This window comes from Budorcas taxicolor, unplaced genomic scaffold (genome assembly GCF_023091745.1).
Source record: "Budorcas taxicolor isolate Tak-1 unplaced genomic scaffold, Takin1.1 scaffold153, whole genome shotgun sequence".
Lineage (NCBI taxonomy): Eukaryota > Metazoa > Chordata > Mammalia > Artiodactyla > Bovidae > Budorcas > Budorcas taxicolor.
This window is the reverse complement of record NW_026291620.1, coordinates 1-24,887: the sequence shown is the minus strand read 5'-3', so window position 1 is coordinate 24,887 and position 24,887 is coordinate 1. Positions and strand designations below refer to the sequence as shown.

Sequence of the window (24,887 nt, the reverse complement as noted above, 5' to 3'; positions counted from 1 at the left end):
TAGGCGCCTTTCCAAAACCACGGTATCTGATTGGTGAGATTGCAGGGGATGGGTGATCCAGATTGGTTAGTTGGACCTCGAACCAGGCCTACGCTCCTAGGGTCTGGCGAGGAGTGTGTGGGATTTGAAATAGAATTCCTCGTTTCATTGGTGAAAAGAAAACGAACCAGAAACTATTCGTAAGCGTGATTGGCTGTTGACAGGTTGGCCCCGGTTACGGAAGCCGGTGAGGACAGAGCGGCAGGTCGACTTCCAGGAAGTTGGTAGTGGAAACCAGAATAGCGGTGGGAAAGAGGTTATCTCAGGCCCAATGGCGACTGTGGTAGCAAGCGGCGGCGATGGAAAAGAGCAAGGAGTCGAGACTTCCGTCACCTATTACCGACTGGAGGAGGTGGCGAAGCGCAACTCCTCGAAGGACATATGGCTGGTGATCCACGGGCGAGTCTACGATGTCAGCCGCTTTCTTGACGAGGTGGGGCCCAGGAGGTGGACTGCGCTGAGGGGGTGCGGGCCCCGAAACGCTGGTAGGGCGTGTGGGAGGGAAGTGAGGCCTAGCGGAGGACGAGGAGGCGTACGAAAAGGGACCGCGACCCTTCGAGACGGAGTTTGGTGGGGTGGCGGGCGAACTTTAGGTCTGCGTGCATTTCTTCCGGCACTGAGTTCTGGTACCTTCGATAATATGCTTCTGTCACATGTTGAGCACTTACTGTTTGCTTGGCTAAACTTTTGAGTCACCGGTATCACCATTTTACAGAAAGGAAAACCGAGCCTCAGTTTCTCACCTAACAGCCTAGAGTCATTCGAACCTAGGTCTGAAAGCGCCAAATCTCTACTCATTTTTTTTCACTGTGCCTTCTGAAGTAATACCACTGTTTGGTTTTAATTTTCTTGAGAAGAAGCTGAGATGTCTTCTCCCTTCCTGCCATTATGCTGCCTTTCTTTTTCTTGTTTTGAGCAGACCTTGAGGCCAGAGGTTATGAGTTGATTTGGGGTTTATTATTTTTGGCTTCTGACTCAGACTCTGTTACCTCTTTTGTAAATCAAGCATGTGTGTTAGGTTTTACAAGTTCTCCTTGAGAATGGTGCAACTGATTTTTTTTTTTTTAAGAAATACACTTAATTTAACTCTATTGAGGTGTAATTTACATACAATAAATCGTGCATGTTTAAAATGTACAGTTTGATGAGTTTTGACAAATATATTCATCCATGTATTCACAACTCCAGTTGAGAAAGAACATTTTCATTGCAGTAAAAATTTCCCTCGTGCTTTTTTGCAGTCATTCCTCTCAATCCCAATCCCTGAGGGTTTGGGATATTTTAAGTGTAAATGTGTTTGGTGATTTATTTTTGATGTGTATATTTTTATTTTGAGCAGCAGATTAATAATCTAATGGTTAATTTCTTGGGCATATTTGTATAATACAAACCTACTAACACTGAGAAAAAGTTTTATTTCTCTTAGTTCTCTTTATGAAATAAATATACTAGTAAAAATTTTGTTTCTATTAATTTGGGGCTTAGGGCATAAAGCTCTACATCCTGATTCATAAATCTCTAAAAAAAATTTTTAAACCTAAAGTTCCCCCAAAACAGCATTGATTTTAATAAATCTTTCTAGTGGCCAAGAAGTTAACATCTTACCATTTAGTAACTTCTTTTATTTGTGGGGTTTATGGCAGTTAAACGCTTTTAAAAGTGCTTTCCTGTTATTTCAGCCTCAAAGTGACTAATTGAGAGTGAGTTGGGTAGTATTGATCCTTATTTTAGCAGGGATATAAGAAATAGGTTCAGAAAGATTTTTGTCAGGCAACTGATTAGTGGCAGGATGTGTCTTAGATGAATTCCATGGTTTCTCTTGTCTACATAGCAGGACTTTGGAATTCTAGTCTTAGCTGTACTTTAGTGTATGCCTCATAAGTTTCCAGTGTGGCTTGTAGCACAGTAAAGCATAGTTCAAAATGGGTAGCCAGTATGGGGGGCTTTTGTGGTTTCATTTCCCCCCCAGTTTCTTCTTGATTGATTCAGAATAGATAATGAACCTGGAAGGAACACTCAGTGCATGTAGTGGACATTAGTTTAATCTTGAACAGTTACTAGCGTGGTTCACCACGTGCTGATGGAGCCAGAGACATCATAGGTGTGCCAGGACGGCCTTTCAAGCTTGACTTGCAGATCTTTACCTGCAGTTCACCATTCTCACTTACCCTGTTCCAGAGTCTCTGTCCCTGTGTTCTTGTTCATTCCAAGTCAAGTGCTAAGGAGAAAAATGAAGCAGAGAAGAGGACTGTGGATGTGTATGGAGTGACAGCATGAAGATGAAAGGTTGAAATTCTAGGTATGGTGGCCAGAAATGGCTTTATCAAGATTATGACTAAAGTAAAGGCCAGAGAGAAGTTAAGGGAGCTGGCCTTGTGGATATCAGCAGGAAGAGCTTGTTCAAAGCAAATTCAAAGGCCTTGAGGTGTGAGTTTGTCCAGTGTGTTTGAGGAACAGTGAGGGAGGTTATATGGTGGCTGGAGAGTAGTAGATGAGGTCAGCATGATCAAGGTGAGGAGCAGGTCAAGTACAGTTTTGCTGGTTTTAGAAAGGATTTTGACTTTTGTTCTGAGATGGGTAAGCATAGTGGGGCAGAGGACCAGTAATATGTGACTTAATGGTTTACTATTCAAGCATCACTGACGGCACTGTTGAGAAGAGACTGAAGGAACACTTGAATCCAGTTAGGAGGCTGTGGCGGTAACTCGGGCTAGAGATAGTGGCTTAGGCTAGGGTGGTGGTAGTGGGGTAGTGAGAAGTGTCAGATTTTGGATGTACTGTGACGGTAGAGCCAATAAATTTAATGATGCCTTTTTTTTTTTTTTTTTATGATGCCTTGAATTTGAGAGTCAAGGGTGACTGAGGTTTTTGTCTTGCAGGTCTGGAGGAATTGGGTTGTTGTTAGATCAGACCAGGAAGAAACATCAATTTTCATCCTTTACTTTCTAATCTGAGTTCACTCCTCCTTAGAAAAAGGTTCCTCATTTGAATATCTAGCATTTATAGATTGCTTTCTTTTTTGATTAATGAATATGGTTAAAGTGTTACTCTGGACTTTGAATGTGATAATTTAGGATTGATAATATAATTGAATTATCTTCTAATAGATTAATTTTGTAGTTTTCACTCAGTGGTATTGATTTAATTTATTGAAATCACAAATGAAAAACCAAACCATTGCAATCGTACACATCAGTATTTCTGTTACTTAGTGGTTTTGAAAAAAATCACGTAGAAATGTTTACAATATCTTATGCCATTGACTACAGAATATCGAAGTACATCTTAGCAAGGGTAAATATGATTTTGTGAACTTCGTTTCAGTTTATATTCTTATTGTATCACAAGTGGGAAAAGTTGGGAAACCATTGTCTTATGTATAATTAACCATTTCTGACAACAGTAACCTAAAATAACCCATTGCGCTGTTTTAAAGCTTTCTATATACTTTTTCAGTGACTCTTGGGGTGAGTGGGTATACTGCTTTAGGATCTGCTTCGCAGATGGACTACTAGTCCACGGGGTCGCAAAGAGTCGGACACGACTGAGCGACTTCACTTTCACTTTCACAGATGGGATAGCATTTTATTCATTCAGCAAATGTTTGTTTAGTGCTGACTCTTCTCAAGTGCTGTGGTACTAGGTCCTGGTAGTATAAAAATAGACAGATCTGCCCTCTTGAAGCTGCCCTTCTAAGGGAGACAAAGCAAAAACAGCCAAATGTTTCCTTCCTGGGAAGGAAACAGGCAAGAAGTTGAGAAAGTAAAATGGCCATGGTGGGGAAATCTACTTTAATAAGAGTGATCTGGGAAAGCTTCTGTGAAGATGACTTTTCGTTGATGAGAGGGAACTAGCTTTGGGAAGATGAAAGAAAAGAGCATTCCTACGGCATTTGCAAAGTCAAGCAAGAGTTTGGCATGTTGGTGGGACTGAAAGCAGCTGTGGCTTTAGTGTATCCAGTAAAGGTCAAGAATGGCCAAAGAACTTGGCAGGAGCCAGGAAAGGCAAGGCTGGGTAGGTGGTATGGATTTGTGAACCATACCATAAGTAAATGGAAAACCATTGATGTGTTTTAACATGGGGGTGACATTGAAGGAACTTATTTCAAATATATTATTTTTGCTGAGGTTTTCAGACTAGATTGAAGGGAAAAACAATATAGAAGGGAAGAAAGGAACTCTTTAAATCTCAAGAATTTGAATCCTCCATCTTTCATGGAGTGCTGCAGTCCATGGGTTTCCAGAGTCGGACGTGACTGAGCGACTGAACTGACTGATAAACAGAAATAGAATCATAGTATTCCTTAATCAAATTATGTTGCTGCTGCTGCTAAGTCGCTTCAGTCGTGTCCGACTCTGTGCGACCCCATAGACGGCAGCCCGCCAGGCTCCCCCGTCCCTGGGATTCTCCAGGCAAGAACACTGGAGTGGGTTGCCATTTCCTTCTCCAATGCAGGAAAGTGAAAAGTGAAAGTGAAGTGGCTCAGTTGTGTCCAACCCTCAGCGACCCCATGGACTGCAGCCTACCAGGCTCCTCCGTCCATGGGATTTTCCAGGCAAGAGTACTGGAGTGGGGTGCCATTGCCTTCTCCATAATCAAGTTATAGTGTCTATTAATTGATTCAGAATAGTAATAGATTGTGTTAGGTGCTTATTATTCTAACAGCTTGCATATAATTTCTTTTTTAATCCACTTAATAGCTCATTTTAGAGATGAGAAAACTGAGGGGTAGAGAAATAACTTTTAAAAAGTCATAATGCTAAGTGGTACAAGCAGTCTGACCAGATAGCCTGTGCCCATGACATTAGGATTTGCCTCTATTTTTTGTTTTTTCATGGCTATAGAATATAGAATTAGGTCTGTTTTACAGCCACCACCTTCCACATCTTAGATGTAATTTGGAAGGGTGGGAATGTGTTAGAGGGAAGTTAGAACTAGCACCTTTTTTCTGGAACCCAGGTAATTTTTTAATTTTTTGAGTAGGTCATATAGGTATACTGTGCAAAGCCTTCTTCCCATCTGCCCACTTCCACTTCCTCCTAAAATTAACTACTACTGTTTGTGAGTCTTTGCAGAGTTTTATTTTTGTGCCTGTAAGCAAAAGTGAATGTAGTTCCTCTGATTCTTTTTTTTCCCCCCTACCCATAAGGTAACTGATAACTTGTCTTTTTCACGTAACTATATATCTCAAGAGTCTTTCCATATCCACATCTGGAACACTTTGTTATTATTCAAGAAATTGTTGAACTGATTCTGATTTATTCAAGCAGTCTCCTATTTATAAGCATTTGGGTTGTTAGTAATATTTTGCTGTGTAGATTTTTCCCCCATCTAAGTCAACACTGTTGAGATCTAACGTCCATACAACAGAACATAGAGATTTTGTATGTGGAGTTCCATGAGCTTTGACAAAGGTCTCACCTGTATAGTCCCCATCACCATCACTGTTGAGAACATTCCTACCATCTGTGTTCTTGTGCGACCAGTGATTGATTTCTCACGCTTTGTTCTGTGTCTGACATCTTTTACTTAACGTATCTGTGAGACTCATCTATATTTTTGCTATGTGTCAGCAGCGTGTTCCTGTTTAGTGCTTATTATTTCATTGTAACTGTACTAAAATTTAGCTGTTCACCTGTTGATTGACACTGGGTTGTTTCCTCTTTTTTTTTTTTTTTTTGGCTATTATGAATAAAGCTGTGTGTAGACACATTTTCATTCCTTTTGGGGAAATACCTACAAGTGAGAGTACTGTTTGTTTGTTTGTTTTTTTCCTTTCTGACTGTACCACATGGCTTGTGGGGTCTTATTTCCCCAACCAGGGATCCCTTGGCAGTAAAAGCTGAGTCCTAACCATTGGATGCCAGGGATTTCCCATAGCTCATATTTTTTTGTTTTCTTTAGTTTTTGTTTTACATTTGAAGCAATTGGCAGACTTTTTCCCCAGAGTGGCCCCATCATTTTACAGTCACATCAGCAACGTGTCAGTCTTCCAGTTTCTCTACATCCTCACTGACACATGATGTATTGTCAGTGCTTTTAGTTTTAGCCATTCTGATAGATGTGTGCCAGTATATAATAATGGTTTTAACTTGCTTTTCCCTGATGACTAGTGATTTTGAGCATCTTCAAGGGCTGATTGGCCTTGTGTGTGTCTTATAAAGTGTGTATTCAGTCTTGCTCATTTTTAATTCTATTGTTTTCTTATTACTGACTTAAAGGCAGTCTTTACATATTCTGGATGCAAGTCCTTTCAGAAATATGTATTGTGAATATTTTCTCACAGTCTGTATTTTGCCTTTTCATTTTCTTAGGTGTCTTTTGAAGAGAATTTTGTTGAGATGTATATATATATACGTGCACACATATGTATATATATACACATTTGGTATATAAAACATTCTAATGACTGGATGTGGGCTGTGGGGTTAAAGAGTCTTGTTCAGTGTCCTACTTTACTGTAACTTTAGGGAAATGTGCTCTGTAAAGACCTTTTCCCATCTGTTCAAGGGAAATTATAGTGCCTACTCCACAGAGTTGTTGAGACAGTTAATTTAGGTAATTCATACAAAGACTTATTGTGGTACCTGGTATATAGAGCTCAGTAAGTGTTAGTGGCTGTTTTTATTAATAATTAAAAATTATGTTGTTTCCTACAGCATCTTTTGAGTGCATAGTAACTAGCACATGCCCTGAAGACGTAAAGGTGAATTAGATGCTTTGGACTTGCCAGGAAGAGGAGATCTGTGCACAAGCAATTGTTGTGCGTGGTAGAGGAGTCTTGCCTTAGGAAAGACAGAATGTGGGCTCTGCTTGGTGCCACCCCCTGAGAGCTTCAGAATTTGACTAAGCACATTTCTTACTGTCTTTCTCCAAGGCTGGTCAAATGAAAGTGCAATTCAGTCGTTATATAGCTTGTGGAATTAACAAATCTATAGAAAGTATGCTTTCTTTTCTCAAACAGGCCCATGTGGCTAGTCCTAGGGAAAGCTAGAAATAACATGAGGCAAAATTTAACCTTTAGCACTGCCCAGGTGAGCTGCCCTGATTGACATTTTGACTTTGGCTTGTGTATTTGTGCCGCATACATGCCAGAGAGGGAGAGAGGGCAGGTGGGAGAGGAGGAAGGCACCGTGAGCGCCCCCGAGATCTCACTGTATTCCAGGTTATGTTCAGGAGTATGGCCATGAGTAAGACAGCCATGGTTCCTGTTCTTGGGGAGCTTCTAGTCTAGTTCAGGAAGAAGACGTTAAATAAACAGTTGGAGTTGTGATAAACACCATGAAGATGCCTAAGGAATTGTGCGAATCTGTAGCAGTAGGACCTAACATGGTGGGGAATAAGGGTATATCATCTGGTGGGGGTGAGGTATGTTTGGATCTGCAGACCTGATATTTAGACCCTGAGCAGTTGGAACTGCCGAAGTTACACCCTTTCTGGCAGCCATCAAGTTAACCTCTCCTAGGTCACACCCCTGCCTTACTCGGTTCTTTCTCATCCAAACGCAAATACCTATGGACCTGCACCATTTCCTGCTGTTCACCACCCAGATCTCTTATCTTTCTTTGAGTTGCCAGACTATTTTTTAGGAAGTAGTTTTTATCCTCTCCAAAACTTTAACCTCCATATCTTATTTTGATGATTAGTATTCTGCTAATCTGTTTGGCTAGCCTGGCCTAATTTTGCAGCTTCCATAATCTTAATGTTTCTAGATTTCATTTTCCAAGTCAGGTGGTCTTTAGCATATCCTATTGTTACATTTTTATTACATCACTATGGAATTTCCATTCACAGAGAATTTGTGTAATTTTTTTCCCAACAAGATTTTTATTCTGTAACTGTCATTCTTCACATTCTCTTTTCTGTCGATCTGTTCCTTATCCATTCCATAGAATTAGCAATCTAGAGGTATTATTTTCTGTTAGCAATTTGTCTTCTTTCTTTTCTGTATTAAAATATAAATTTTCTGTCCTCTTTTCAATAATACTTAGTACATGAACTTAATGAAAAGCTGAAAGATTTCCCCTGCTCCCTGCCATATATTTCGTGAATTTACTAAAACCCTTCACAGAAGAACATCACAAAGTTGCCTTTGTATCTATAAAGTATTTCACTTGATTATTGCTGGACTGAAATAGAAATGAATCCATCACAGGCATTGTTTCATCAATTGAAAGTTTATGATCTTGACTGCCATATAGTTTATTTGAAATATTTGTAATGTTATTTAATTGCTTATACAATAAAAGCTAAGACAAGATCCATTAGTCTTAAAACATAAAGGCTGTCAAATTCAGAAGAATCTTTGCAGATTCATATGAAATTTAAAAGTAAAGCAGAAAAAAATGGGAAATGTGTACCACCTTATGTTAGGTCTACTTAATAAAAACAGGGAGAAATTTATGATTGTGTGATAGATTTGAATAGCACTGGTAACCAATCTAGTTCACTAACCTCCAGACTCTTTTGGTCTTACTTGTTTTATTTTGCTATGATTCAGACAAAAGTAAATTTTTGGGTTACGTTAATTATAGGTATGTAAACCAAGCTTTGTATGTGTGTGTGGTAAAGTACACATAAAATTTGCCATTGTAACCATTTTTAACTGTACCATTAGGTGCCATTAATTGCACTCACAGTTTGTACAACCAACACTGCTATCTATTTCTAAAGCTTTTTCATTACCCCAGACAAACTTCATAACCGTTCAGTTCAGTTCAGTCCAGTCTCTCAGTCATGTCCGACTCTTTGCGACCCCATGTTTCGCAGCCCGCCAAGCCTCCCTGTCCATCACCATCTCCCGGAGTTCATTCAAACTCATTAGGCAATAACTAATCTACTGAAACCTGTGGGCCTAGAGCCTGTGCTTCTCAGTAATTGCGGGCTCATCAGTTGTGGCGCATGGACTTAGTTGCCCCGCAGCATGTGGAATCATCCCAGACCAGGAATACAATAATCGTCTTTCCTTGGCTTTCTTGACTTTGATATTTTTGGAGATCACAGGCAGATCATTTTGTAGAATGTCTCTCAGTTTGCGATTTTCCTAGGTTTCCTCATAATTAAACCCACAGTATGCATTTTTGGCCAGAAGACACGGGAATTATGTAGTGTTCTCGCCATTGCTCCTGTCACAGGGTATACAGTGCTGGTTCGTCCCATTGCTGCCATTTAAAGGAGAAAAACGGAAAGAGGAGGGCAGCGGGGGAGGAGCTCTTATCAGTTAGCTTTTTAGAGAGCCCTTTCTTTAATAAATATCTTTTTCTTGTAGCATCCTGGTGGAGAAGAGGTTCTGATGGAACAAGCTGGAAGAGATGCAACTGAAAGCTTTGAAGATGTAGGCCACTCCTCAGATGCCAGAGAAATGCTCAAGCAGTACTACATTGGTGACGTGCACCCGGTAAGAACCAGCCGAGCTAGGCGTGCTTGTAGAGAGAGGAAGCTAGCAGCCACAGGTCGTGATGAGGGAATGAGTGACTAAAATGGAGATTCATTCAGCCCAGCCATCAGGCTAAATTTTCTCCAAAATCATCCAGCCTTACTGTGCTAAGCTGGAGCTTCTTGTTTGTAAATCAGCACATAGAGTATCTCTGAAAAGGAACTGATTTTGGAAGTGGGTTTTTAGTTGATTAATTTCTTGGTAATGAGGTTAATATCATGATCTAAAATATAGTGCTTTGATTGTTCTTGCAGATTCTTTGCTAAAAGTGGTGACTGTGGGCCATGCCACTCTAACAAGGGACTGTGATGTGCTCAGAGTCAGGGGTGCAGCGAAGAGGCTGGGGGTAGTGGGCAGGACCTTTTTGCAAACCCTGACATGTCCTAGGGAACTGCTACCAGAAGGCAGGCTCATGTCCCAAAGTTAAAAATAAGTGCGTAATGAGAGTTTGTTTGGATGTGTCTTAAATTATTATAAATGTTTCCTCTTTAAACAGAATGACCTTAAACCTGGAGGTGGTAGCAAGGTAAGAAGTCCTCTATTACTCTTGTGTGTTTCAAGTGTTTATATTTCTATTTACTCAAATGGAATTGTCTTTTTTTTTTTTTTTTTAAGTATTTTAACAAGAAATGTTTACTTTTCCCTTCAAGCAAAAATCCCTTTTTTCAGGAATTTGCATCCAGTACCATCTCAGAAAAAAGTAGCGGAGTCTTGAACAATAGGAACATTTCGTTCAGGCCCCTATTCAGTTTTTTAAAAAATTGAAACTCTAAAGCTATGACTCGTGTTCTTACATTCAATAGTATAGGTGATAATTGCTTCTGTGTTGGCAAAAGAATTGGAAAGTTGATTTATTCTTGCAAGTCTTATAACAAGTTGTAGACTGGAATAATTGAGTAATTAACTAGAACAGGCCTTTCTGTCCCCATTACCCTGTTGTCTGGGCTCAAATAGGTCTACACACCCTTCCCATTGACTCAGTGATACCACAAAAGTAAAAGATTAAATATTTGAAAACTTTAATGTGCACTGCATAATGTACCAGGAAGAAAATTTGAATGCCTTTTTGTTTCCCGCAAGCTGGATGCCTCACTTCCCTTATTCCCTCATTTCTTTTTCTGTTTTCCTTGACTCTTCTACTTTCTTAATTTAAAGACACAGCAGTTGGTTGTCATCAGAACTTCATAGAGGCAATGCTCCTTCCCCCTTCCTCCTTCTAGCTTCTCTTTCCGCATTGAGCTGGAATTCTGAGCCTGTGTGACAGCAAAGTTGGCCAAGACACACAGATTCTTTCAGCTCTAGAGGTTGCTTGACAGATTCTGCCACCTGTTCTCCCACCATCCAGTGTTTGTGTAAATTAACTCTTCCATCTTGTTGCACTCTGCTACTCTGAACTGTTGAATTGTTTATGAAGGGGATGTGAAGTGGTTCCTTAAAGGCTTTGCGAGCACTGGTAGTTTGTCTTCCCCTCCTAACACGTGTGCTATCCATTCTTGAATCTTCACTTGTGTAATTAAGGTAAAATTTGAACTAAGCATGGCTTGTTTGGTATATTGAACATGTCCAGAAACCATTGCTCTCAGAGGTCAACATCTGATTTGAGGGATATGCCTGTTTGTACAGGAGATGTACCTTAATTCAGGAACCATAACCCACTTGTTCATAGCACCCTGAGAGCACTTTTTATATTAAAACAAACAAAATCTGTGTGTGGGGGGTGAGTTCCAGTGTCCGTAAGTCTTACAAATTGCTTCTTGTTGCCACTCTCTTCCTTGGTGGTGTAGTATGTCGTTAGGACCATTCTTAGGGATGGAGAGCAGTGTTCTTCCAGTTCTGCTCCTTGCACCGCCTGTATTGGAATCTCTTGGCATGTTTTCCAAAGTGCGTATTCCCTGGGCTTCCATTACTACTACTGATTCATGCTCTCTGCAGGTGGGAGTTTGCATTTAAAGTAACCCAGGTAGCCAAGCGCCAGACATTTGGCTGAATGACATGCCCATCTTTTCATGTGAAAACTTTTAGGGAGCTTTTAATTCTGTTCTGTGGAAAGCACTGTCTGCCTTCTGTAGACCAAAAAAGTAACTAGAGATGTCTCAGATAAATTAAAACTGTTGAGCCTTGAACTTTTTATAAGAAATAAACCCTTTTAGCTGGTGAGATTTGATGAAATTTGGTAAGAATTTAGAAGTCTCCAAATGTAGTTTGGCCCCAGCCTGGCTTAAACTAAACAGTGATTAAGGGCAGTGTTTTCGAGGCTCTGTTTTCCTCATGTCTGCTCTACTCAAAGGACAGTCTCCTTTAAATAGAGAGTCTGATTATTGAGTGTTTCCAAGTCACATTGCTGTACTTCAGGCAGACCAGCCAAGGGGCACCTTTAGGAAAATTTTCAAGACCACCTACATAGGTTGTCATAGAGCTTATATAGTCCAGCCTGATTTTAGTTCCAGAAAGAAATTCTTGAGCCTTCAGATTTATTTGTTACATAGGTTTTAAATAAGCCCTTCTGCATCTAGGCTGCAGCTATCTCTTTTGTTAATTTTTTTTACATTTACCATGAAGAAATAAATGTCAAATTCATTTCATTACTATGCTTTCGGTTAAGGTTTCAGAACCTCTGTAAAGAGGTTTCTTCCGCCTTATGGACAAAGTTTTCATTTCCCTTCTTCCTTTATTTCTCTGCTTTTCTCTTCCCTCCACAACTCCTGAAACTACCCCCACACCCCTGCCAAAACAAAACAAAACAAAACTTTTTTTAAAACACCTAAAACATTCTATTCCCAAGTGCGAATCAGGAACTTTTCCCCAGTTTTTTAGAAACTACTTTTCATACTACTTTTGCTTTGACACTAATGGTCACCATTGTTTCCTTATAATGCCTGAGGTTCAGGACCTTGAAGTGTTTGTTACAATACCAGAGCTTAAAAGCTTAGAGACTGCGGATGTTTTTCTTACCTGCTTCAGTTGAAGATAACTAGAATTAAAAACATTTTTATCTCTTAAATCTCTTCTCAGCTGAATTATTCCCCATGCTATCAGTCTTCTATTCACATTTGAGTTAACTTTTTTCTGGTCTGCTTTTGAGTTATGGAAACTCACCTTAGAAACTGTTTTCTGTGCCCATTTGCCTGTCTACTGTGCTGCAAGTAACCAAGATACATTTGTGGTCAGTGACGTCTCTTGATTACGCCTTTAATTCTTGGTTAGAATCTTTATCAGTCAGTTCAGGAGATAAGGTAACATACAGATCCAACCTGACCAAAAAATGTGGTACTGTTTCATTCATTTATTCAGAAGGTATTTTCTAGTACCAGCTGCTTCACTAGTCAAGTCTCATTGTAGTGAATAGACCCAATAACTTAACCATTCTTCCATTTAAATTTTTTGAATGGGAAGTTTGTGGTGTACATGGTTAAAAATTCATAGTACAAAAAAGTGTACTATAAAAATGATTCCCATCGCCAGCTCTGTCTCCCAGGTCCCCTTCTCCTGAGGTAGCCAGCTGCCATTTGCCCGTTTACTCTTCTGAAGAGATTCTGTGCATACATAAATGTAAGTGGATGGGTGGAAGGCAGATGGATTGACCAACAGACTAACTTAACTACCCCATCCTTTAAAAATCTCGCACATGATGTTCTGACCCTTGCTTCTTTCTACTAAAGCATTTTACCTTAGTGACTGTTCCCTATCAATTTATTAACATCTTTTTAAGCAAGTAAGGTTGTCTCTATAAAAGCTTAGCATGTTTCTTAAACTTCATTTTTCAGCTTAAGAAATTTAACTTGAAATCTAGTCAGTTCCATCTATGTTAGAAGTAATTTGTAAATTACATTTAAAGGCAAGCACATTTTTCTCTCCCTGGTGTTACAGACTTTTGTTTGTTATACGGAGTTTTCTATTATAGTTACATACAGGAACATACATAATGTTCCGTTTACCTTCTCTTTTATGAGAGGGAAACTAAAAAGAACGCATACTTCATAGTTTTGTGATGTAGTTGGTTGCATCATACTGAAAATTTCCTTCTAAGAATTGTTAAATATTCCTATCATACCTACAACCCAGTTTATTAATATTTGAAATGGATATGCCTTAGGATGAGTAGTGCTTGCTATTTACCAAAGAATTTTGTGTGATTCTTTCATTGTTGACTGTTTGTTTTTTTACCTAACATTTGTATTTTGTAACATAATCTTTTGAAATAAAGCAGACTATAATGGCAAGGTCACTTTTGAAAGACAAAACACCCTTCTTGAGAAATCTCAAGGGTTAGTGTCTCTCCTTGTAATGTTTTATTTAGGAATGACGGGTAGTTTTGCAAAACAAGATGTCAGAAGGACAGGGGTAACATCTTTTTCAAATCAGCCCTCCAGTGTGGTGATAAGTAGAATAGTCTCTGAGTGTTTTAATTTTTTCCTTCCATGTTATCTTCTATATCTTGTCACAGTGGGTGAGAAAGTCATGTAGAAATTTGTCTCAGCAGGTGTTTTTCATGTTTGCATTTGCCCTTACGTACAGGGAACTATGTTTTGTATGACTGGGCTGACCAGCCATTAGTGCTTTACAAGACAGTAGTTGTTAAAACTGTATTCTTATCTAGAAAGAAATCTTAGTACATTGGAGCTTCATGAGAAGGCTGTCCTCAAGATCCACACCCCCATGGCCCTGAATATATTGACATGTACTTTCAAAACTCAGACTTCCTAGATTGTACAATGAACCTAACATTAGAATTCATATAGTGATAGCTAGTTTCTGGCCACATACAAACCAAACTATTCTAAATAAAAAGCTACAAAAACTACCAGGCCACCCAGATACTCCTTAAATTTGTTGAAGGTGTCCTGTGGCTTAAAATCCACTTCTTCCAATTTTAAATACTTGGAATCCTCTGCTGCTAAGTCGCTTCAGTCGTGTGCGACTCTGTGCGACCCCATAGAAAGCAGCCCACCAGGCTCCGCTGTCCCTGGGATTCTCCATTTCCTTCTCCAATGCATGAAAGTGAAAAGTGAAAGTGAAGTCACTGAGTCGTGTCCAACTCTCAGCAACCCCATGGACTGCAGCCCACCAGGCTTCTCCATCCATGGAATTTTCCAGGCAAGAGTGCTGGAGTGGGGTGCCATTGCCTTCTCTGTGGAATCCTCTAGGAATGGCAAATATTCAATTTAGGAATTAACACATAAGCTTCTTACATACCTTATGTTTCCCTTTTATTTAAATCTCTGAAAGTCTAAATATAAGCTATTTAGGCTTGAAGTATACGTATAATGCCATGTCTGTATATTTGAATGCCTCATAACCATAATTTTGACTCATTGCTTCCTATGTTTATATTCTGGTGACAGAGTACACCATTCCTTAAGAATGTGTTCTCCTATGTTTTTTTCCCTAAACAGGGTTCATAGTGAAATCACCCCCCCCCCCACTGATCCCTAAATCCTTCCCCATATGTTTGCCAGTTACGAGATTTCTTTATCATTGTTTTAACCACGTGAAAGCATATCAGAAGAGGATCTGTGAGATAGAAGCATCTCTTTGTGGTTGTGCTTCTTCAGTCTTCCTGAACGTGGGAGCATGGTATTAACATCTCTCTGATCTTCAGAAGTCTGCTCTTATAGGTTTTGCTACAATGCCCTGGGGTCAGAGAAATGTGTTGAGTTAATCGAATATGACTTTAGAATTCAGGTTCATCTGACAAGCTTTTCAGTTCACAAGTAAGGAAACTGATTTAGCATGGAGCCCAAAGATACCAGATGTAATTTCAGTTATAATCAGCATTAATAAAAAGGTTACTCAAAAATCATGAACTATTTCCTTTGTTTAGTATTTATATGTATGTGCATGTATTTATTTACACATTTATTTTATGAGGGAATTAAAGCCTTAGTGAATCTTGAACTTGAGGAACCACCTTGTTTAAACAGTTAATTTCTGTTAATTTTGAATTAAAGTTAGAGTAGACTTAGAACGATGTGGTTGTTTGGGAGTGTATTCCAGACTTGTTGGGGGAGAAAGAAGCATGGATGTTAATTACTTGAGAAAGCTTTTGGTAGAAGGTCTCTGGATTTGAACTGCTCTTTTGTAACTAAAATCATAGGGTATTATAGTTACTACTGTCTGTGCCAAAGATGGAGACCAGTGCCTTCTCCTGACCAATCTTGCATGTAAATTAACATGTGGGCAAGAACATAAGCAGCCAAGATATGCCTGAACACCCACAGGGGTAAATTAAAGTCAATCATAAACTGTAGGAATTTCACCTGAGCATCTGTTAGACTCAGCACAGAGCTCTGGAGTGGAAATGAGAACTATGCACAGTGAGAACAGAAAGGTAGACTCGAAGAAAGGTTCTCTGTTAATAGAACTTTTTTCTTTTTAATTTTGTTAAATTAAAAATAACTTTTTTGGCTTCTTTCCGAAGGTGGCTGAGGCACTTGGCTACCGTGAGCAGTGCCTTAAACAACTCTTTCATTTATAGTTGATTAAAAGCAGAATAACTGTACTTTGGCATTTATTTGGCTGTCAGTATTCTAAAGAGGATTTGCTGCTTTCTCTCCTCTTTCCTCCAGTGTTAGGGTGGTCGTTCTTTTTGCCTTCAGGGAAAGCTTGATCTTAAAACGGGTTGAGGTACTTGGTTAAAAGGAGGAATGAGCAGTAGGAAGGAAGGATGGAAACCATATATATTTAAATTTTAAAAAATTGCTTGTTAGGAACTATTACCATTTCAGTATATTATGGTCTCGATATGTCTCCTCTGTTCCCCTGCTCTTTCTTCTCTGGGTTGCTTACTGCATTGTCTGAGGTTCACTCAAGTTAGCACACACCCAGTGCCGGTGGTTGTAAAAGAAGCTAAAAACTTCTAGAGATAGTCCTTTATATGAACTAATGGCTTTTAATGTTTTTATTGATTGGTTAAGCAAAGTGATACATATATTATTCATGATGCTCTCATGTAAGCCTTTCACATTACCTTCTTTTTAAAAAAAATGCCAATTCTCCATTTTTTGTGTTATAAATCATTGGTATATTTGTGGATAGTGAAAGCATAAAAGACCGTGGACATTTTATTCATAGAATTCAATCATTTTTTGGTTACTGTAGTGGAATATTGTGAAAGGCAGTGTAATAAATGAGATGCAGACACAACCGTCAGTACACTCCCACCTTTCAACTCTGCAAAACATTTGCTGTGTTTCTCAAAGATTGACAGTAACTTGTTTTAACTAGCCTGACTCATTCTACTCAAGGAGAAATGTCCCAGATTGTTATCATCGGGATCCGAAAGAAATGTAATAGTAAAGTAATAAATTTATCTAAAACTTCTTAGAGGTTTTACTTGGCTGTAGGTGAAGTTCTTTCAGGTTTGAGGCATGGTCTCATTTGAATTACAGTGTTGTGGATAGAGGAAGCTAAAACTCACCTCATGGTCTGCTCTAAAGTATCTAGGCCAGTATGTATGTAGGGTTGTTGGAATTCTTGGAGATCACTGAGAACTGTAATTATGTGTTCATGCCCTGGCATACTGCTGACTATTGGCAGAGATGATCTTTTGGGCAGCAGTAACCTATGCTAATGAGTTACTGTCCTCTGGCAGTAAGTTAGCATGCTTTTTTTGTACTCTACAACTAATTAATGAAATCATAAGTTCATTTGATATTTATATAAATTGAATTTAAAATTTTGGTATCAGCTTTATTAAGATGTAATTCACATTTCATCTAATTCACCTATTGAAGTACAGGTCAAGGGTATTTAGTATATTTAGAGTTGTTCAACCATAATCACAAATCGATTTTTTAACATTTTCATCACTCTAAAAAGAAACCTGATAACCTTCAGCAGTCATTTTCCATGTCCCTCCAGATCCTCCTCTCCCTGCCCTAGGAAACCACTGATCTACTTTCTTGCCTCTTGGTTGCCTGTTCTGAACATTTCATGTAAATGGACTTATGTAATACATGGTCTTTTTGTCTGGTTTTGTCAAGTAACATTTTCAGGGTTCATCTGTGTTGTCACTGATATATCAGTACCTCTTGATTAGTTGCTGCCACTTTTTTTTTTTTTTGGTATTTTAACTCTAACCCCATTTTTCCTGTTTTTGGTGTGAAATAAGCCCTAAGATCTCTAATCTTAATTATTATGATTTCAGAGAATAAACCAGTTTGCTTCTCTAAGTCACGGAGCAGTTATCTGCATGCTTTTAAGCATTTCCCAGTTGATCTCTATGTTACAAGAGAGGAGTTTTTATTTTTTAAATATGTTTTCAGGAAATGTGATTTTAACTACTGCCAGTGGCAAGCCCAGCTAAACTAGGCATATCATTGTGACTGCAAATTAGTTCATTATTGTAATATAGTTTGTATCAGTGGCATTTTTTTTCCGATAAATAGAGTTTTGGTCATTTCTGTATGCTTTCATAGTGGTGCTTTACTAGAGAATGCCAGTATATTATCAGAAAAAGAATTGCCCATCTTCCCACTACATATGGATACTTGCAAACATCAAATTACATGAAAGATGAAGTTGTTATTTAGTTGCATAGTTTACATGAATATTCATGAGAAGTTTTATATACTCTGTGTTAATCTTTTTTTGTTTTGTTTGTTTTTAAATATGCGTCTTTTTCAGGAACCTCCGAAAAGCAATACGTGCAAAAGGTTGGTATTCCCTTAATAGACTTTCTTATGCTCCAACATACTATGTGGCAAAGAGGTTCCTTCCATAAATATACATATGTACATAACTTTAGAGTATAGTTTGACAGCTCATTCTTTTTTTTGGTCAAAATTATTGCAAGTCAGTAATCTCTTAGCTTTAGCAAAATTAATTTTTCCCGTTTCAGTCATCTTGAATAATCTCAAAAAAGTTCTTGCCTTGAGTAATTCTTAAATCTCGTTGAGACATAAATCAGTCATATGTGGTAAGAGGCAAGAGTGCGTGTACAGGTATTACTCCTAAGTCAGACCCACAGTCTCTGCAGCTCAGCCCAGCTATGCAGTTTCCACTAAAAACTTATTCTCTTTTAATCCTCACAACACACCTACAATATGGGTGCTATTATTGCATTTTACAAAAGAAAACAATTGTGTATTGCAGTCATATTCAGGAGTTTGAGTTTTCTCAAAGGTTTACCTAGTAACATCCCTTGCAGTAATGTTGCTAATACAGTAGTGGTAGCCCTGAAAAGTATGCATTTGTCATCCCTTAAATAGTGTCTCTGCTTGAGATAATTGTAGAATCCTTGGCTTATAAAAATTCACAGAGATTATATAGAGCTGTTCTGAGATCTCACTTAAGGCATTTCATAGAAAGAGAAATTGTCTTCCCCCACCCCGCCCCTATAAAAGTACCATGTCTTTTTTGTTTGATATGATAGAATATTTTTAGAAAGTGGAAATTAAACTGTTAGTAAATTCAGCTGATTTATACTCAGCCCAAAGTCCCATAAAGAATTTGAAAATACAGGCCATAAACTTGTTGTAGACTTTTACAACACTTAAAATTGGTTAAGAATTATTGTGTAGAATACATAAAGAATTTTTACAAATCAGTTAAAAAATAACTTTGTAGAATATGAGAAAAAGATTTAAGCACCTTACAGAAGAGGAAGCACAAATATGAGCATATTAAAAAAAAATTTGATTTCATTTGTCATCAGAGAGATGTAAATTAAAATCAGAGTATATTTCACACCTATTGGCCAAAATTAAAAATTCTAAAAATAAGAGGAGTTGTTTAGGAAGTGAATTACCAATATTCTTAGGCCCTGTTAGGATCTTGAGGAAATGCAAATGGGTACAATCACTGTGGAAAACAGTTTATGCATTATCAAGTAAACTTGATAATATACTAACTTTTGATCCAGCGATTCCATTTCTAGGGATATATATATATGTATATATACACTCAAGAAAAATGTGTATATTTATATACTAGTGAACACATTACAGGAATGCTCGTAGCAACATTATTCAAGATATTAAAATATTGGAAACAACCCAAATAACCATTCATTAGTAAAATGAATGAATTCGTTCTGGGATATTCACAGAGTGGAATACTACAAACCAATAAAAATAGCAGTCACAGCTACAGACAATAACCTGGATAAATCTGAATGAACAGAGTTCTGTCTTATAGGCAAGAGGTTGTTGTTGAGCCTGATTCTCCTTTGCTGCGGTATGGATGCATTTCCTCTACTTCTGTTCTCAGCAGTCATAAAGTTACAGAGGGTTGTCTGAGGATTGATGGTTGACCATTCTTAGGCTTTTGCACTGAAGGCTTTATCTTCTGTGTTTTGTCAAGGGTCCTGTTTTTGATCTCTTTTGCCTCTTGGGCTACCCTGGAAGGTACCTGAAATCATTACTCTTTTGAGGAGATTACTTTTATGTTTCCCTGTGCCACATAGCTAGTGTACATATTGACCAACTTGCTTGTGTCTTTAAGCAATGCTCCCTGGCTGACATTCTAAACTTGTCCAGAACAGCTTTCTGCCATACTTTAATGTACAAAGTACTTGGCATGTTCAGGCAAAAAGAATCATTTTTATTATTAAACTGCAGCTGGTTTTTGTGGACTTCAAAGCCTTTTAATACTAAGACTGCATATGTCTTAAGTGGAGGGGCAGCCAGGTCATTTGGATTAGAACTAGCAGTGTTAATTAAGTTCTAATAGAGAAGAACGATTTTTTTTTTCTTTTTTTGACTGTGCCATGTGACTTGCAAGATCTTAGTTCCCCAACCAGTGATTGAACCCAGGGGCCACCGCAGTGAAAGTGAGTCATCTTAACCACTGGGCCACCAGGGAATTCTCTCTATTTTGAGGAGAATAATGACTGTCTTTAAACTGAGGAAGGTTTCTTTGTAGGACTTCTTAAGCCAGCTACCATTTCCCTGATGTTATTAGCGCTGTCAGTATGTTCTGTGTGTGTTTGTGTGTTTTTCCTTATTAGTGTCCAAACGAGGATAGGAATCAAGCTGTTTGACCAACTTCCCTTTGTGATTTTGGGTGCAGAGCTTGTGTTTTCTGTGTGTAAAATGAGAATAATAATAGTACTCATTTCATAGGATTGTTGTGAGGATTAAATTTAAAAATATATTTGGGGCAGATATAATATCATCAGCAATTGTATTAGATATCATTGGTTCTACACTGATAATTATATACATAAAATGGTGGCCTTTTCCTGTTTAAGGATGTTAATTGTAGAATATGTGAAAAGGCTTGAAGAAAAATTTAAACTATCTGTAATCCCATAACTCAGAAATAACCATTTATGTCTTTGTGAAAACACGTACTGAGTGGGGGGGTGGTGTGTGTGTGTGTATTATCTTTTTTTGGTATCATGCTATATGTTCCATTTTTAGTCCTTTTAAAATTATTGTTGGAATTTTCACTTTAATTGAAATCTTTAATTTCTCCAAATCAAAATTCTTTGATTTTGAGAATATTAAATGTGAAAGTATTTAAATACTTTTAGTATTAAAATGTGAATGTTGAATGATAGGGAACGTTTGGTATGAAATGTTCACGATTTTATTGCTTTTTTCCCCCTTGAACATCTAGCTACTGGTCGTATTGGATCTTCCCCATCGTGGGTGCTATTCTCTTAGGTTTTCTGTATCGTTACTACATGGCGGAGAGCAAGTCCTCCTGAGGAGACCTTGTTGAAGTCTGGAAAGCATTTCCACTTGGGAGCAAGAACTAGAGACTTATTTGGAGCCTGCAGCGGTGCCCTCTTCTCGAGTCCTGCCATTTGTATTCTTACCCGTTGGAACCCACATGGTTGGCCAGACATCCACCTCAGCTCCACGGCCATGTCCAAGTCATTTCTCAGAGCCTTACTCTTAAAGCATCTGCTCTTTTTTCTGTATCCTTGCCTTTGTTTCCTCTCTTTACTCTTTTCCATGAGCGCCTTTATGTTTCAGAACTGCCTTCTGTGATTACAGTCCACATGTCACTGTGGCATTCCCTTTGGTAAAATTGCCTGCTTTCCAGTGCTTTGAACGCACGTTAGACGTATTTAACAGCGTGTCACGTTCTGGTTTTGAAGCTTTTCTTTTTCCCTTTTTAAGTAAATGTTCCTATTTTTTAAATTATGACTTAATTTTATTATTTATCATAAGAGGTTTTAATTCATAGCATGAGGTTGCACATCTGTGACTTAAAACACAACTGCAGAATTATCGTGTTCCTTGTTTGTATTTGTTAAAACTGGCCAAGTGTAGCAAGGAGCCCTTGCCACCCTCTAAGGCATCAGATGGTGGTGCTGGGCAGAACTCTGCTTCCCTTTTGTTCATTGGGAGTGGAGAGAAAACAGGGAGAGGGAGAGATGAATTAGGATGATAGAGTGAATTCAGAGTAATCTTTGTTTTGAAAAATATTGAAAAACACTAAGGGCAAGAGTTCAGAAGAAGCGCTAAAATTTTCATCCTTTATTTTGATTTGGCACCAGTTCCTAACCATCTTTTTTCTTCTTTTAAAGTTACCACCTTTTATTGGTAAAATGCAAGTAAGTATATCTTTAGAGCTTTACAGTTTTGTAAAGGATTTTGCTGTTTTTTTAATCAATTGGCAATTTTTTATTCCCCATTTTATAGAAGTAAGAGACTCCAGATTGATCAGAGGTGCAGTATTTGACCTTCTGTTTGCCCCGGTAAAGTAGCTCGCATGGCAAAGCGGCATTTGGAAGCAGGAGAGTGGGACAGGAGCGTTTTCCGCTTCATCTGCGTTTTACCTCCATGGCTCCAATGTGTGGTTTTGCTGTTTTTCCATTGAGGGGGGAGAAAAACTGGTGGTTACTTTTTTTTCCCCTGGGTAGCTGTTTCCGTGAGGAGTCGGTTGTTATTCAGAATTATGTTGCTGTTTCTCCTCAGTTGAGGCGTTTCTCCGGCGTGTTTGGCTGCTCTGTTCCTCTCTGGAAGCACCTGAGGAGGCCGTCACTGGCAGTTTCTGCTGACAGCTGTGGGGACTCTTCCTCCCTGTCCCTTGAGGGTGGCCACTCTGCTCTGAGCCGCTGTCACGCACAGCAGGGAACTGCGTGGCTCAGGGAGGACCGCGGCCACTGCTCAGCATCTCCTCCCCTCTTCCTGCTTGCCAGAGACTTGACAGGACAGGAAGCTACACAGCAGCCCAGTGTCTGCCCCTGCAAACTGCTTAAGAAAAAGTTCACCCCAGGTCTTGTATCCTGTGATTTAGCAGTTGAGTGAATTCAGAATTCATAAAAATAACATTAACCTGGTAACTGTGCACTTGGTTATGACATTATGGAGTAATCTTAGGGGATTTCTGGCCAGCTTTTATATGTCAGGGATGTGGGTTTAACTTTAAAATTTTTATCTTTAGATAATATTTTGTATGCGTTATAAGATGCCACTTTAAGACAATTTACTGAAAGAAAAATCTTTGATGATTATGTAACAGAGGTGGTGTGACTTGATTACTCCTCAATTTGAAGGCAAAGAAGGGTTGCCTTGAATAAGGATTGATATTTAATTGCTGTAATCATTTAAGTCACCTGATGACATGGGCCCACACTGGGGTAGAAATGAAGAACAAAGAAGTATTGAGGAGCTGGAAAAGGGAACATTCAAGCTAAAACTAAGCCAGAAGATAACTTGGATCAATTAAAAATGTGTTGGCAGTCCCCAAAATTGAATGGAAAACATCTGGTTTAGAAGAAATGTTAAAGAATATTCTTCAGTAAAATTTGTGGGTTTTGGTGTTTTTTAAGGTAAAGACCACTGCAAAAGGTATGTTTTTCTGTTTCATATTGGTTGTCGTTTCCTGTTTACATCTGGACTTGTTTTTATTCAGAGCCAGAGGAAAAGATTTTCAGACTTTGTCTCAGCCAGCCATGAAATCCATCCAATACCCAGGGCTCTCTTTTGATCTGCTAATGTGATGTCACTTTATGTTATAAAAACCACTTTTGGGTCCACTTATTATTCTGCTGCCTATAAACAGCCAGGTGAAAGGTAGAGCTTGTGTGAGAGCTTACAGACGTTTTTTTCTAAACAATAAAGTAATACAGTATATTAGCCAAATCTATGAAAAAGGACTTTTGTTTTAAGACATAGATGGGAATTCTTGAAACAGCCTCGACATTGATGGGTTGTGAAAAACCCCTCTGCAGAGCCAGTGGAGCCAGTCCCTGTTGTCCCGAGCCCCCTGGGGTGTTTCTGGAGCGTTGGGTTGTTTATTCCCAAGGAAGACTTAACCGCCGGCGCCCACCATACTGTCAGCATAATGGCTGGAGATCACAGGAGAGGAGATGAGGGGAAATTAGTGCCCCCAAATAAGGATGTTAGTGCCGGGTCCCAAGATTTCCTGCCTCTGTCTCTCAGGAGTTGGTTTTGGTTTCCAAATGACTTACGTTTTGTAAAGACAGGAAAGTGGTGGGGACAAAGTTTATACTGTGTTTAGTTCTCATGTGACCACTTAAGCTGCAACAAAAATTCATTGGAACCTATCATTTGACCCTGTAAAGTTCTTTCAGCAATTGTCATAAATGCACATGTTGTGAAATAAGAACATTGTGTGTTTACACTCACTCAGTTCCCATGTGGAGCAATGAAAAATGCTTTTCAGGCCAGATATATCATTACTTAGAGAGTATCTCATGTTTAAAATCTCAAGTGATACCCCTCTGATTAAATTCCATTTGAGAAACACAGAACAGTAATGTTGGTTACTTCCTTCCCCAGGAGAAATGGATTCACATGTCTTGTGTCAACAGAGACTGCTTTTTTTTCTTCTTTCTTTCAACCATCTTGTTCTTTTGCCAAATATCATGAAACTAATGAGGAGTTTAGTCCCATCTGGCGGCTGTGCTCGGAGAGAGCTGGGTTTGTAATTTGTTGGGGGTGATCTCAGAGGGGAGGTTCCAAGAAGCAGAGAGGTATACCTGCTCCACACCTAGCTTCTCACTCATGAACTTGAGGGGCCAATTTGCACCTGCACTTATATTCTCCATTTGCTGTTTAAGCAAAGCACAATGATTTCCCTTTCTTTCTTTTGATTTTACCCTCCACTCTGAGCAAGTAATATTAACTTTCCTTTTGTGTATTCAATAAATGGAGTTTGTTTACCTATTTTATTTTGGCATATTTTGAACAAAGATCTTTGTCTGCTGGAATGTGCACACAGTGAATGTTTGTTTAGAACTACACACAATAAAGATACTGTTTTCCATTTCTTGCCCTGACTACAGTTGTGTTGTTTTGTTTTTTTAATTTCTTTTTTTAGGAGAAATTTTGGTTCTGTAGTTCTCAGGTGTTCTGGAAGAAAAGAATTGGAGAGCATAAAAGCCACCTGCATCTGTGCTAATAGTGGGTTAGGTGTAACTGGAGAGAGTTCTGCGGTTCTCCAAGATTCTTGCTCCTGTTGCTCTTTTCTTGATGTGTGCTGCTCGTTT

The 24,887-nt window shown here is 38.7% G+C and overlaps 1 protein-coding gene across 1 annotated transcript; it reads left to right on the top strand.

Moving 5' to 3' along the window:
• The first annotated feature begins 255 nt into the window (after positions 1 to 255).
• Positions 256 to 24,677, top strand: LOC128071116 (cytochrome b5 type B-like). The gene is made up of 5 exons (XM_052664083.1): positions 256 to 472; positions 9,308 to 9,436; positions 9,972 to 10,001; positions 18,101 to 18,129; positions 21,038 to 24,677. The coding sequence occupies exons 1-5, from the start codon at positions 311 to 313 to the stop codon at positions 21,126 to 21,128; spliced, it is 441 nt and encodes a 146-aa protein (XP_052520043.1). The 5' UTR covers positions 256 to 310; the 3' UTR covers positions 21,129 to 24,677.
• The last annotated feature ends 210 nt before the right edge of the window (positions 24,678 to 24,887 follow it).

What these genes read in the sequence shown, in the direction of transcription:
- LOC128071116 (XM_052664083.1), top strand. Translation starts at nt 311, where the DNA reads ATGGCGACTGTGGTAGCAAGCGGCGGCGATGGAAAAGAGCAAGGAGTC. An exon ending in ACATTGGTGACGTGCACCCG is followed by an intron (nt 9,437 to 9,971) that starts GTAAGAACCAGC and finishes CTCTTTAAACAG; the next exon opens with AATGACCTTAAACCTGGAGG. An exon ending in AACCTGGAGGTGGTAGCAAG is followed by an intron (nt 10,002 to 18,100) that starts GTAAGAAGTCCT and finishes CGTCTTTTTCAG; the next exon opens with GAACCTCCGAAAAGCAATAC.